A 15,661-nucleotide genomic window follows, 5' to 3' on the forward strand; every position below is an offset into this window, starting at 1 on the left:
GCAGAAACAGAGAAAGGGAAACAAATGGTTGGGGGAAGGAAAGGAGGAGAGAGACATTTGCAGAGAGGGGGGAAAAACACCTACTAGTGAAGAAAGCGGAGGACCCAAATCCAGGTGAGTGTTGAATTGATTTAATATGAAACATAACTTGTGAATACAGATGTGTAGCTCTATAATATTAATTTAAAGTTTGTTAAATTGTTTATGTAGAAGAGAATGAGAAGTGCAAAATCAGTTGTGTGAGGCTTCTGCATTTTCTAATTATTGCATCAGATGATAATACTGTTTGCAAACCCTGTTCAGCCAGAGGGTTAACTGACTTAGCTCATTTAATTCCAGATTATCGCCTTCCCTTTCTCTCATCTTGTGAGAGAAGAGTGCAAAAAATGGAGAAAGCTGCTCTGACACCACATGGTGCTTTCTAAAATGGACATTAATTATATTGTACCCTCTTCCTTTTTTTTGTGGCTCATGTCATTCTTTTCTAAATTTGATGTGTACTTAAACTTGTTTTACATTTAATCTCAGAATTTACTGGATTTTTAAAGAATTTCCAAATTATTTTCTCTCTTAAATGTGTTGTTCAGATTATGAGATTTAAATGCTATCTACTCTTTATATAAGAACTATTTTTTGATATTTAATATTTAGTAACTGATTTCACAGTGTTTCACTGTAAGGATGTTGACAATCCTTAGACACTCAAAATCTAGTTTAACCAATTAGTTTAATACAGTTGATCTTGAACAATACAGAACTTTGCGGGTCCAATCATATGAGGGATTTTCTTCTGCCTCTGCCATCCTTCAGACAGCTAGACCAACCCCTCCTCTTCCTCCTCCTCCTCAGGCTACTTGATATAAAGATGATGTGAGGATGAAGACCTTTATGATGATCTACTTCCGCTTAATAAATGGTAAATATATTTTCTCTTCTTTACAATTGTCTTAATAACACTTTTTATCGTTAGCTTGCTTTATTGTAGGAATACATATATAATACATATAACACAGAATCTGTGTTAATTGGCTGTGTATGTTATTGGTAAGGCTTCCAGTCAACAGGAAGTTGTTAGTGGATAACTTTTGCCAGAGTCAAAAGTTATATGCAGATTCTGATTGCTTAGGTTGTAGGCAACCCTAACCCCAGTGTTGTTTAAGGGTCCATTGTATTCAGTTTCTTTCCTTCTGTGATCTGTTAAGTAGTCAGCTTTGAGCTAAAGTCTCCAACTAACCAGATGTTCCCCCAGATCCCTTTGTCCTTTCTGTGCAAGATGTTGAAGGATGGGCTGGATTGATGTGGAATTTTGTTCTAACAAAGTCTATCTGTTCATGATGAAGAGATTACTCAGAACTGATCTCCACAGCTGATTCCCCGTTCATGCTTTCCAAGAGTAGTAAGTATTTGCAATTTTATATTTTTAAAATATTTTTCTGGAAAGGAGGAATTAAATGCTTGGGATTGATTAAACACATCAAATAGAAGTTTCTCCTATTCAGGAGTATGAAGGGTAATCTGGAATAAGGACAAACCCTTTCCACTGCCCTATCCATGCCACCATTGCAGAATTCATTCACAATTGAATTCTGCTCACTCAACTCAGACCTATTCAGGGTAATTTGGTGAAATGACGCCTCTCTCTGAACCTCAGTGTACCCACCTATAACATAGAGATGATGAAACAGACCAAATTCTGAATCTGAAAAAATGGGATCCCTGAAATGATTTTTAAAATTGAGCATGTGTCTGCATGTTGCAATTCTTTGAGAGCAGATGCCCAGTTATAATTTGAATCTTAAATGGCTCTCAGTCCTCCAAAAATGATGCAAACCACTAGGAAAGAGGCAGGAACATAGGCTCAGAGGCAAAAGAGTTGCCTCCCAGCTTCTCCCTTTCTGCATCAGGAGTAAGTCTTAAGTTTGGTTGTGTCATCTCCTGGCATTGAACTGTTTTATGGTTTCCCCTTGCCTTCAGTACAAAAATGTAAACTTCTCAGTATGGCTACATCAGGGAGCTCTGGAGCCAGGGTGGCTCTTCAGAATTGTTCCAAATTGAGGGAAGAGACAGGCTTTTGTTTCCCCCACATTCACCAGCTATTGTATACAGTCTACCCAGGGAGAGGCCGTGAGCTTGGACAAGGCAGTTCTCTTTGGCTAGATGTCAAGTAAAGAAAGAACGATGCAGTTGAAGCAGAATGTATGGGTTTTAGCAAGAGGGGAGGGATTTTTGCAGAAATGGGTGGGAGAACTTATTATTGGGCTCCATGTAGGATTGCATTTTTCCTGAATCCCTCCTGTTGCAGTGGAAAGCTAAAGACCATCTTTTTTCCTTATTAAAGTTTTCCCTTTGTATGTGTACTTGTGCCTGAGGAAGGAGGTGTGTATTTATTCTAATCATTAAACAATATGTTTTTGACACACAGACTAGTCTTACCTGAGAAAGAAATCCAGAGGAAGCGGAAAGAAAGAAGAGGAGGGAATGGCACTTTCCCAGGTAGAAGTCATATTCTTAATTGATTGTTCTGTCCTCTCCTTCCTGAAATGCCGTGTTTTGGACTTGCTAATCTCTGATTCTGAAGTGTCCTGCCTAACACGTATACTCATACCTAGGGCCTTCCCTCAGTTCCATCTCCACATAAATTCCATCTCACTGTGACTCAGTAACATGGAACTTTGGAAGAGGCTCCATTTAGATGATTGTTCTGGGAAGGGTTTTATTCCCAGGAATGGATTGGAGGTGGGGAGTGAGTAGGCTCCATGGTGTCAGTGAGATTGTGTGGTAGAGACTGTTTACAGACCTTATCTGGGTGCCCTTTCAGCTGTTTATAAACTGAGATTAAAGAAACTGCATATGTAAGTGATTTATTAATGTACACAAACACCTGGAAAACTTTGGAAAAGAAGACTGATGGGAGAAGTTTGCTTTGCTTGATTTTGTAAAGCATTTTGGTGAAACTAAACAGTTGAATAGTGTGTTTCTGGCTCCAAAATATTAATAATTTGGAATAGAATGGGAAGTTATAAAGTTAGGTTGTTTATTTGAAACTTCTCTTCCTTTTATATCATAGGCATTTATTGCTGTGACCTTGACTTGTAATGCTGCTTTTGCTGTATCCCATAGGTTTTGTTATGTTGTGGTTTTATTTTTCTTTATCTGGAGATATTTTCTAATTTCATTTTTTATTTCTTCTTTGACCCAGTGGTTGTTCAAGAGTGTTTTGTTTAATTTCCTTGTATTTGCAAGTGTTCCCATTTTCCTTTTGTTATTGATTTCTAGTTTCATTCCACTGTGGTTGGAAAAGATGTTTGGAATGCATTCCTTGTTTTAAATTTGTTAACAATTACTTTGTGATCTAGCGTGTGATCCTGGAGAGTACTGCATTTGAGAAGAATGTGTATTCTGTTGCTGTTAGAAGGAATGTTCTGTATATGTCCATTAGATCCATTTGGTGTATAGTGTTGTTCAAGTCTGCCATTTCCTTATTGATTTTCTGTCTGGCTGTCCATCACTGAAAGTGGGATATTGAGTCTCCTACTACTATTTGGTTGCTGTTTATTTCTCTCTCCATGTCTGTCAATATTTGCTTTATATACTTAGGTACTGTGATGTTGGGTGCATATATATTTATAATTGTTATGTCTTCCTATTGAATTGATGCTTTTATCATTATGTAATAATCTTATTTCTTTCTTGTGACAGTTTTTGATTGACAGTCTGTTTTGTCTGATGTAAGTATAGTCATCATATGCTCTCTTTTCATTATCGTTAGCATGAACTATTTTTCCATCCATTCACCTTTAGGCAGTGATATGTCTGCCTTAGTCCGTTTGTGCTACTACTAATATAACAGAAAACAGATGCTCCTTGACTCATAACAGTGTTATGTTCTTTCAAAATTCTTTGTTTTGGGATTTTGACGATTTAATTAGAATATATTTCACCATACACCTCTTTATATTCAACTTATTTAAGGTATTTTCTGTGTCATGAATCTGGATGTCAATTTCCCTTCCAGATTTATGGAGTTTTCAGTCAGTATTTTTAAAATAAGCTTTCTATTCCTTTCTTGTTCTCTCTTTCTTCTGTGATTATTGGTGCCCCATAAATCCTGTAGGCTTTCTTCACTCTTTCTCATTCATTTTTGGTTTTGCTTCTCTGACTGGATAATTTCAAATGACCTGTCGTGAACTTCATTGATTCTTTTTTTCTGTTTGATGAATCTGGCTGTTTGAAGCTATCTGTTGAATTTTTCATTTCAGTAATTGTATTCTCCAGCTCTAGAATTTTGTTCTTTTTTATACTTTCTCTTTGCCAAACTTCTCATTGTATTCATGTATTTTTTCCTGATTTCACTTAGTTGTCTGTCTGTGGTCTCTTTTAGATCACTGAGTTTCTTTAAGATGATCATCTAGAATTTTTTTATCAAGCAATTCATAGATCTTCTTTTCTTTAGGGTTAGTTATTGGAACTTTATTTTGTTTTTTTATGTTGTTTCCCTGATTTTGAGGATGCTTGTAGCCTTGTGTTGGTATCTGCACATTTGAAGAAGCAGTCACCTTTCTCAGTCTTTACAGATTGTCTTCAGTAGGGAAAGCACTTCAGTAGTCAGAGATTCTGAACAGACCTGTTCATGGGGCCTGTGGGCAGACTGGCTGGTGGGATTTGCAGTAAGACTACTTGCAGGGTCCACAGGATGATAGGACTGCTTGCTGTCAGGTTTCACAGGCAGGTAGGCCTGGTGCTGGAGGCCTGCAACCAGAGGCCATCGGTTGCCTATTGAGATCTGCATGTTGATTGCTGAGGGCCTCTACCCCTTTATTAGCGACTCCAAGCAATCTATCCATGCCAGTTCCCTCAGTGTTCTAAGTGAGGTGTGACAGAAATAGGCCCCTCAGATGTCACCCAAAAGAGCTTTGAAAGTCAGATACTAACATTGCTCTCTGCTCCCATTGGAGAACTTAATTAGCCTAGGGTATCTCTTGGTGTTGTACTGTGCTGGCTTGGGAGGTGGGTGACGTGGGAAAAGTGAAACTGTTCTTACTATTTTCAGTGTGTCTTCTCCACTTGCTATGCTCCACCAGGGTGCTGCAACCTCACACCTGGATTCTGGAGCCCTTGTAAAGTATTTCTGCCCATGCATGGTCATTAAAGCAGTATTTCTGTAGCATAACAAGTGGTACCTGATATTCTGTCATCTTGCTGTTACCATTCCTCTATACCTACCATACCTCCTGAAACAACCAATAGGGCAACAAAGAAATCTCAAGAAAGAATTATAAAATTTTTTGATACAAATCCAATGAACACACAGCCATCCAAAACTTAGGGCATGCAGCAAAAGCAATGAGAAGAGGGAATTTTTAAGTGTAAATGCATACGTTTTTTAAAAAAAGTTTCAACTCAATTACCTAACTTTACACTTGCAGAACCAGAAAAATTAGAACAAACTAAACCAAAAACGAAGGAAATAAGAAAAGATTAGGGTGGTAATAAATGAAAGGTATAAAAAATAAAAAAATCAATAGAACCACTGAACACTGAAAACTAGAAAGTATTGCTGAAAGAAATTTTTAAAAGCCTAAATAAATGTTAAAAGATCTTGTGTTTATGGATTGGAAGACTTAGTATTGTTAAGATGGCAGTACTCCCCAAAGTGATACAAAGATTCAGTGCGGTTTCTTTCAAAATCCCAACAGCTTCCTTTTTTTTTTTTTTAAACAAATGGCAAAGCCAGTCCTAAAATTTGAACTGAAAATCCAGATTGGATTTTGGGGTAAAGACTCCAAATGACCAAAACAATCTTGAAAAAGAGGAATGAAGTTGGAGGAGTTATAATTCCTGACATCTAAACTTACTACAAACTTAACATAATCAAGATTGTGCTTCTGGCATAAGGATAGAAACACAGGTCAATGGGATAGAACTGAGAGTCCAACAGTTAGGCCATACATCTATATGGTCAGTTCATTTTCTGCAAGGGTGCCAGAAACATTCAATGGGAAAAGAATAGTCACAAACAAATGGACTGGGACAACTGAATATCCACATATAAGAGGATAAGATTGGCCCTTTACCTCCCACTCATATAAATAAATTCAAAATGAATCAAAGACCTAAATAAGAGCTAAAATTATAAAATTCCTAGACAAAAACATAGGGGTAAATCTTCATGGCCTTGGATTTGGCAATGGATGTTTATATATGACACCAAAAGCAGAAAAGAAAAAGTAGATGTATCTTCATCATAATTAAAAACTTCAGTGCATTGAAGGACACAGTCACAAAAGTGAAAACATAATTTACCAAATGGGAGAAATTTTGTGCATATCACATGTCTGATAAGGTCTAGTGTCCAGAATATATGTAGAACACCTACAACTCAACAGCCAAAATACAGATGACCTAATTGAAAAATGATCTAACGACTTTAATAGTATCTCTCCATAGCGAATATATAGATGACCAGCAAGCACATGGAAAGTTGCTCAGCAAAGTCATTAGTGAAATGGAAAATGAAAACCACAATGAGATATCAATTCACACCCACCAGGACTTGCTATAATAAAAGAGAAAATAAGAAATGTTGGTAAAGATATGGAGAAATTGGAATCCTGATACATTGCTGGTAAAAGGGTATAGCCACCGTGGAAAAAAAAATTGGCAGATCCTCAAAAAGTTAAACCATATAACCCAGCAATTCCTCTGCTGGATATATACCCAAAAGAATTGAAAACAATTATTCTAACAGATACTTGTACACAAATGTTCATAGCTACACTGTATACGATAGCCAGAAGATGGAAACAACCCAAATGTCCATCAATGGATAAATGAATAAGTAAAATGTAGTATAGACATGTAATGGAATATTATCCAGCCGTAAAAACGAATATGCTACTGATACTTGCTACATCATGGATGAACCTCAAAAACATTATTCTAATTGAAAGAAGCCAGATATACAAGGTCACGTATTTTATGTGATTCCATTTATATGAAATGTCCATAGAGACAGAAAGCAGATTATTGGTTGCCAGGAACTGTGAGGAAGAGAGAATGGAGAGTGACTACTTAGTGGGTACAGAGTCTCCTTCGGAGTTGATAAAAATATTTTTGAAATGAACAGAGGTGATGTTTGTACAACATGGTGAATGTACTAAATGGTACTGAATTCTATACTTTAAAATGGCTAATTTTATGTTACATAAATTTCACTTCAGTTTTTTAAAAAATAAAATCAGTGATATATAACTTGCTTAGATTACCTCACATGGATCAGGAGAACACTCACTCCAGCCAAGTCAATCCTTACACCTCTCTTCTGTTGTTTTATGTGAAAATAAATCTTCCTACGTCTACTTTGTGAAATGTGTTTTCATTTCAGGGACTGTTTACATTCAAGGATGTGACCGTAGAATTCTCCCAAGAGGAGTGGGAATGCTTAGACTCCGCTCAGAAGGCCTTGTACAGGGATGTGATGTTAGAGAACTACAGGAATCTGCTCTCCCTAGGTAAGGATAACTGCCCTCCAGAAATCAGTAACTGCGCTTGTATATCTTTGCATATTCCCTTGTGAGTCTCTTGGAAGCCCCTGTCTTGCTTGTCTGAATGTCCAATCCCTGTTCTAAAGGGAAAGATTGAAACTGTTTTGATTCACAATGGAAAGGATTTATAATGTGGCATATGGACTTTAAACTTCCCCTTTCTGCCAAAGTTCTGCACATTTCAGATTTGATAAATGGTGGTTCCAGAACATTGGTAGTCACAAAAACCTTGTAACAAACTTTTAAAAGTATCTGGTTTTGCCCCTGTGCTTTTATTCAGTAGTTCTTGGAGGAGAGCTAGATATCTGCACATTTAAAATAATCTCACAGCATTCAGAAGGATGGAGTCAGTTGACTAATTTGTGAAGTAGTTTTCTAGACCCATTTGTAATGTTCTATCTTCTTAGCTGAACAAAAGGCTGGGAATCTGTTCTGGAAAAGCACAGTATATTGTGTTCCTTTTTCTTTATAAGTGGAAATCTCTCCTGAGCTGAATATTCTCTTCGTTTTGGAACAAGGGAAAGATGCCTGAACTGCGGGGAATGATGTGAAATGGGGGAAAATTCAAGTGGGTGGGAATGTGAACACAAATAAGAGCTCAGATAGGTACAGAGAAAGCTGCTTCATTAAATATTGTGTGGGAAACTCCTCAAATGGGAAAGATCTGTGGGAAAACAAAAGTTTACTTCTTATGAGCTCTCAAAGGAAGCTCCCCTACACACAGACTCTCTCTCTCTGTCTTGTATCCTTTTGTTAAATTCCTGCTCTCCTGTGATGCTCCAACTCATGCAGACACAAAGGCAAATGCTTTATAGTGACCTATAATACCCTATTATCTGGCCCCTCTAACCGTTTTGGACTCCTGGCTTTGAGAGGGACCAAGATGGCTGTTTTAAAGGACTCTCTCTTTGTATATTTGATTTTTATCTGATGCTCAGTTCTCAGTCCATACAGATCAGAGCTGAGGCCCTTGTAGTCCTGGCCCCAGAGCCTATTCAGTTTCTGTTCACAGTTCTTGTACTTGTAAGACCTTCTAAGGAAAGTGGCGAAAACAGTGGGCCTGCAAAATGTATCTGGGGTTCCCTGAAATTTCATGGGCCTCTGTACCTGTTCAGGCCCGTTGACCATCTCTTCAGTTCTACTTTTGCCACATGTGAGTAAAGGGGAGTGGAGCAGGTCTCTTGAGATTATTACTCAGCAGTAATAAAGACTTGACAGGGAGATCCTTTTTTTTGATTCTCATTCCAAAATGAGAATATATCTCAACCTTTTAGACTTTCACCCTGCAGGCCATGGGCAGGGCATACCACCCTTCTCAAGAACGCTGTAAAATCTGACTCTCTTATTTTACTCCCATATCTTGTATTTTTTTCTACCTCTTCCAGCTTTTTACCCTGTCCAGAAACAAAGACAGACCTTTGTTGCTGGTCTTCCTGATTTCATATTCTAAGATTTTGCCTCTGAAACTTGCTTTTGAAATATACATTCCTAGGGTCTGAAATTTTATCCTCTTTTTCTACTGGGGTAACCCTCCTTTAGGTGGTGAATAATTTCTAGTGGACTCACCCATGGAAGGGATTTATTTGGTAACAGAAAATTCTCTTTCTTCTATTTTTTTTTTTTTTTTTTTAAGACAAGGTCTCACTATGTTGCCCAGGCTGGTCTCAAACTCCCACCTTAGCCTCCCAGGTAGCTGGGATGATAGGTGTGTGCCATGGCAACCATCTGGTAACGTAAAATTCTTTTTTTTTTTTTTTTTTTTTGAGACAGAGTCTCACTCTGTTGCCCAGGCTAGAGTGAGTGCCGTGGCGTCAGCCTAGCTCACAGCAACCTCAAACTCCTGAGCTCAAGCGATCCTCCTGTCTCAGCCTCCCGAGTAGCTGGGACTACAGGCATGCGCCACCATGCCTGGCTAATTTTTTCTATATATATTTTTAGCTGTCCATATAATTTCTTTCTATTTTTAGTAGAGGTGGGGTCTCGGTCTTGCTCAGGCTGGTCTCGAACTCCTGAGCTCAAACGATCCGCCCACCTCGGCCTCCCAGAGTGCTAGGATTACAGGCGTGAGCCACCACGCCCGGCCTAAACATTTTTTTATTAACTTAGTGTTTTAGTCACAGAAATACCATTAAAGTGACTTGCCATATTTTTTATATATGTTGCCTTTTTGATAGTATATTTGGTTTTCTAAAAATAACTTTTGGGTTTTATCTGAATTTCACAGATTTCACATTTTTGTGACAAATACTTAATTCTAATAATTATTCCCCCGTTTGTATTCATCATGTACATCTTGGTATACCAACCTAGTATTTTAAAAATCTCATTTTATAGGACTCTTAGGCAATTTCTTAGACTCTGTGGTGTCCTCACCACTATTGCTTATAACATTTATGTTTTCCAGACAATTTTTTAAGTTCTTGGAATTGTATGTTTGTTAATTCATCAAGACTGTTTTGTTGGCCGGGCGCGGTGGCTCACGCCTGTAATCCTAGCACTCTGGGAGGCCGAGGTGGGCGGATCGTTTGAGCTCAGGAGTTCGAGACCAGCCTGAGCAAGAGCGAGACCCCATCTCTACTAAAAATAGAAAGAAATTATATGGACAGCTAAAAATATATAGAAAAAATTAGCCGGGCATGGTGGTGCATGCCTGTAGTCCCAGCTCCTCGGGAGGCTGAGACAGGAGGATCGCTTGAGCCCAGGAGTTTGAGGTTGCTGTGAGCTAGGCTGACGCCACGGCACTCACTCTAGCCTGGGCAACAGAGTGAGACTCTGTCTCAAAAAAAAAAAAAAAAAAAAAAAAAAGACTGTTTTGTTTCCTGTTCTTTTCAGCTAAATTCCATTAAAAAGCTCACCTGGTCCTTGTTGACCCATATCCTGGTGCTTTTCTAATGTTCTGGCTGTTATTGTTTTATGTTGCTCACCATTTATCTGCACATCAGCCTCTTCCCTGAACTTTCCATGGCACTGCCAAAGATTGTTTCTACACTGAAGTGCTGCTACCAACACCATACGAGCCATTCTGTGCTCTGGGTCATTTAGTAATCACTTGTGAGGATCTTTGTGAAGTCAGAATTCATTAATTTTGGATAAGTATACATTAATTTCCATTGATTCATAATATTAATAACTTTGTATCTACTAATACATATAATAAGAGCATTCCTCCTGTCTCATGTCTGGAATTTTGATATTAAGAGATCCAAAGATATGATTTCAAACAATTAAAGAAGGCCAGAAAAAAAGACTCCGTTATTTTTATATAACAAACAAGGACACTGGGACTAAAAAAATCAACATGTTAAAATTTGTAAATTCTATTTTAAAAATGTATAATTTAGTTCTTAACTTACTTTTTACCAAATACAATCACATCCTCAAAGAGCTTAGACTTTGGCAAAAGCATCCTGGTAAGTTCATTTCTACCTTCCACCCTCTCTGTCACCCCAGCCAAGGGATTGTCATCCTGTACCCATGTCCACCCCTCATTGCTAGACCCTTGATAGGATTTCATGCATCCATGTGTGTTTATACTGAGTGAACTCATCCATTCTCTTGATGGCCATTTCCAGGTTTTTGCTTTTGGGTCCTGCTAAGAAAGTTCTTGTACCTGTCTTCTGGAATATATATAGAATTTGTGAGATATTTACTTTGATAGATTTTAGAGCAAACGCTGGAATATATGTAAACCTGCATTTTTCCTACATTACATTTTTGATGATATATTCTGAATGTTATCTATTTTTGCCCTGTTCTCATAGTATGGTTTCCACAGAATGGGTCAGTATTAAGCCACTTTCTAAATCAATTCCTCTCTTTTTCCAAGATCAAGATTTTAAGTATCTTAGTACAATCATATTCTTACACATTTGCAAGCAGAAGCTTTGCTCCCATAATGCTGCTTATTCCTTACCTTTCACTCTTGCTTTTCTAAATCCCTGTCTGGGCCTTTCCTCTAGTTTTTCCTTGATCTAGATGGACTATACTGGTAGGTCCTAGTATATTAATTTTGAGCACCTTGGGAACCCAGTTTTCATAAGACGTACCCCTCCCCGCAGTGCACATACTGGGTAAGGAAAAACCCCTACTCATATACAGGACAGCTTGCTCGGGACAGAAACATGTTCAAGACATAACTCAAATGCTGTTACCTGGGAGCGGTGGCACTGTCACACTATAAGTGACACAGCTCAGGTCCTATATCTCCCTTGAAACATTTCTTCCTAAGCTCCTGGTAGTTGCTGTGATGTGTTGTAATCAGTACTGCCTGGGTAGGCAATGGTGCTTAATGCTTTATGAATATGGCATCCTAGTCTCCACACTCAGGTTCAAATTCTGGCTCTTGGAATTGTTCTCTGTGTGAGTTAAGGATAGATATATAAACCTCTTGGGTCCTTTGTTTTTGTTTGAAAAATTGTAATAATTTTTAAATAAATAAGTTAATGCTATTAGAGGGCTTAGTACATTGTATAGCATGTAGTATGGACTGAAAAGTTATGTCTATTAATAAGATATATCAACTTTCTGTCATGTTTCTTATGAGATTGGCCTTTCCCTTCATTATATGTTATATGTTTTCTTTTTTTAATTTTTTTCTGATCAACATTTTCTTTGACGCTAGATAATAAATTTTCAAAGTACACAGCTTTTATTATATATTTTTTGGCCATAGAACTGGAGGATTAGGTGACACCTTCATAGTTAGGAAGTTGTTCTATGTACTGTCTGTTATATAACTGCAGGCACAAAATTATGATTTCAGACTGCCTTCTCTAATTTTTAGTCTTTATAATAATGTATATTTACCTAAACCTGATATTTCAAAATTCAGTGATTTTTCAACATATTTCTTATTTTTCCTGTTGCGTGCTCCTTCAGCAATGAGAGTTCTTCCTTTAGTTCTTAAGCAAGAACTCTTTGGAATTCCACAGATAATAATGTTATATAATTGTGGTTGCTATGAGGTTGCCTGCTAGATTTTCACAGATTACTAGAATGTTTTATTTTATTCTGATTTACAGATGGTGGTTTTTCAGTATATATTATGCAATATAATGGCCATGCACAAAATGTTAATGCTGTAAAATGCACATTGTATATGGATATAGGTAGTTTTATAACATATTCAGATTTACAATGTTATAAATTCCTATAATGGCATTTAATTATTAATAAATTCTTCCTGATTTTTCCTGTACTTCTTTTTTGCAATTATGAATTGCCATTTTTTTTATTTTTATGACATAAGTTTGAGGTGTGCTGTAGCTTTTATTTGTATATAATGGTCATCACTATATAATGCATTATTATTTGTTTCTCTTCAAATATGAGACAGCCATATAGCTATGCCAACTGTTGTGTTTTTTAGGTAATGGTGTTAAAATATCCCTTCTTTCAGGGCATATATGAGTTTACATAGTATAAGCATTTTGGATATAGGATGTTTCAAACTGTAATGGCCTTAAAATAATTTAAATTACATGTTTTATTGCTATATTACTTTCTTATTGAGGACAACCATTCCCTTTGTGTTCCTAAACATTAGAAGACCATGGTTGAGAAACTTCATAACCCTGTTCATTATAAATATTATTTTTTGTAATGTGTATTTTAATGTAAAATATTTATCTTCCAGCTCTACACAATGGAAAGCCTATGGTTCTTTATCTTTCAGACGTTTCTGAGGAATTATCAAAAGAAGACATTAATAAAGAGGAATTATACCATCTGGTGATATTGGAAAGAAACGAAAGCCATGGCATCAAGGATGTCTGGAAAAATATGCGTAAGTTTGACAGCCAGTGGGGATATGATACAAGAAATTACAAAGGAGTGCCTTTTACCCATAACAGAAATCTCACTCGTAGAAAAGATCAACAACATAATAAATCCTCAATTAATTTTTCTTTAAAGCAGAATGTTTCTGTAAGAGATAATACCTACCAATATTTTGTACATAGCAAGCCATTCATAAGGAATTTGTTAAAACTGAAAAATAACATAAGCTATACCGGAAACAAGTATGTGAAGTGTTTTGAAAATAGGATTGGATTAACCCTAGAGGCACATCTTGCTGAACTGCAGAAATTTCAAACTGAGGAGAAAACTTATGAATGTAATCAAGTTGAGAAGTCTATCAACAATAGTTCCTTAGTTTCACCACTTCAAACAATTTCTCCTAGTGTCAAAAACATTTGTAATAAATATAGGAAGATTTTAAACCCCCCTTTGTTACCTACACAATGCAAGAAAACACACATCAGAGAAAAATCATACAAATGTGATGACTGTGGAAAGGCTTTTAGCAAAAGTTCCAACCTTACTAATCATCAGCGAATTCATTCTGGACAGAGACCGTACAAGTGTAATGAGTGTGGCAAAGCCTTTAACCAGTGTTCAAATCTCACAAGACATCAGAGAGTCCATACAGGAGAGAAACCATATAAATGCAATGTATGTGGCAAAGTCTGTAGTCAGAATTCAAACCTTGCAAGTCATCAGAGAATGCATACTGGAGAAAAGCCTTACAAATGTAATGAATGTGGTAAAGCATTTATCCAGCGTTCACATCTTTGGGGTCACGAAAGAATTCATACTGGAGAGAAACCTTACAAATGTAGTGAATGTGACAAAGCCTTTGCTGAGCGTTCAAGCCTTACTCAACATAAGAGAATCCATACTGGAGAGAAACCTTACATATGTAATGAGTGTGGCAAAGCTTTTAAGCAGTGTTCACACCTCACTAGACATCAGAATATTCATCCTGGAGAGAAACCACACAAATGTAATGTGTGTGGCAAGACTTTCATCCACAGTTCAAGCCTCCTGGAACATCAGAGAATTCATACAGGAGAAAGACCTTACAAATGTAATAAATGTGATAAGGCTTTTGTCAGATGTTCACACCTGTGGGGTCATCAAAGGACTCATACTGGAGAGAAACCCTACAAATGTAGTGAGTGTGGTAAAGCCTTTACTGAACGTTCAAATCTTACTCAACATAAGAAAATCCATACAGGAGAGAAACCTTACAAATGTAATGAATGTGGCAAAGCTTTTACCCAATTTGCAAACCTTACTAGACATCAAAAAATACATACTGAAAAGAAACATCGTAAACATAAAATATGTCATAATGCTTTTATCCAAAGTTCAAACCTTGGGCATCATCAGAAAACTCAGAGAAAAACATAACAAATATAATGAATAAGACAAAACTTAAATATTCAAGCCTTATCAACATCAGAGACTCCACTATGAAGAAAAGCCATATAAAACTAGTATATGTGGAAAGGCCTTTAGCCAGTGCTCACACATCACTTGATATTAGTATACGTGTCTTTGAGAGAAACCACACAAATAAAAAGTGTATGGCAAGGCTTATCCAAAATTCAAGCCTTGTGGAACATCCACAGGAGTTCTTATTGTAGAGATCCCTTACAAATGTAGTGAATATGATCAGCCTTATAAAATATTTACATCTTTGTGGTTATGACAGAATACATTCAAGATGGAAACCATACAAATATGTCAAGGCCTTTAAGCAGTGGTCTGACTCAGGATACACCAAAGAATTCATACTGGAGAGAAACATTACAAATGTAATGTGGTAAATTGTTTAGCCAATTCTTTCAATGGATTACATCTACAAAAATTTATTCTAGGGGGCACTAAGTCTCTATTCCTTCTTGAGGATTAACTGATCTCATGTTAAACTCCACAGATGATTAAAAAGTGAAAACCATTTAAAACTCATGAGATGATGTGTGTCAAAAGAACAGGGACATCTGCAGAAAGATCTGTCTTCCCTTTATTTATTTGAGATTTCTTAGGAAGGCTTTGTTATTGATGAATTACAACTTGACATTTGAAATCTGTTGATGGTATATCTTCATTACATGCTTTTCGTGTATCATGATTATCTCAGGGGAGGGATTGATAAAATGGAAGGGCCTAAATAGACAATATAATATAAACGTGAGAGCATGAGGGTGAAAGAATAGAGATAAAACTGTTATCTAAATCATCATGCTTTATGTAGTCAGGACCCCCTCCCTGATTTGTTGATATCACTGAGAACCTCTGTTGATTATAGGAAAGGTAAGCTTACTGTACGA

General features: G+C 36.9%; 2 protein-coding genes across 2 annotated transcripts in view; one reads left to right on the top strand and one right to left on the bottom strand.

The window, feature by feature from the left end:
* The window catches only part of LOC138374966 (zinc finger protein 616-like), an 84,279-nt gene that overhangs the window by 48,748 nt on the left and 19,870 nt on the right, over positions 1-15,661 (bottom strand). The window lies entirely within an intron of this gene.
* Positions 872-14,738, top strand: LOC138374964 (zinc finger protein 677-like). Its single transcript, XM_069458195.1, has 5 exons — positions 872-916; positions 2,423-2,493; positions 7,385-7,538; positions 12,056-12,070; positions 13,219-14,738. The coding sequence occupies exons 2-5, from the start codon at positions 2,479-2,481 to the stop codon at positions 14,736-14,738; spliced, it is 1,704 nt and encodes a 567-aa protein (XP_069314296.1). The 5' UTR covers positions 872-916; positions 2,423-2,478.

The sequence above is a fragment of the Eulemur rufifrons genome, chromosome 24 (assembly GCF_041146395.1).
Source record: "Eulemur rufifrons isolate Redbay chromosome 24, OSU_ERuf_1, whole genome shotgun sequence".
Classification (NCBI taxonomy): domain Eukaryota; kingdom Metazoa; phylum Chordata; class Mammalia; order Primates; family Lemuridae; genus Eulemur; species Eulemur rufifrons.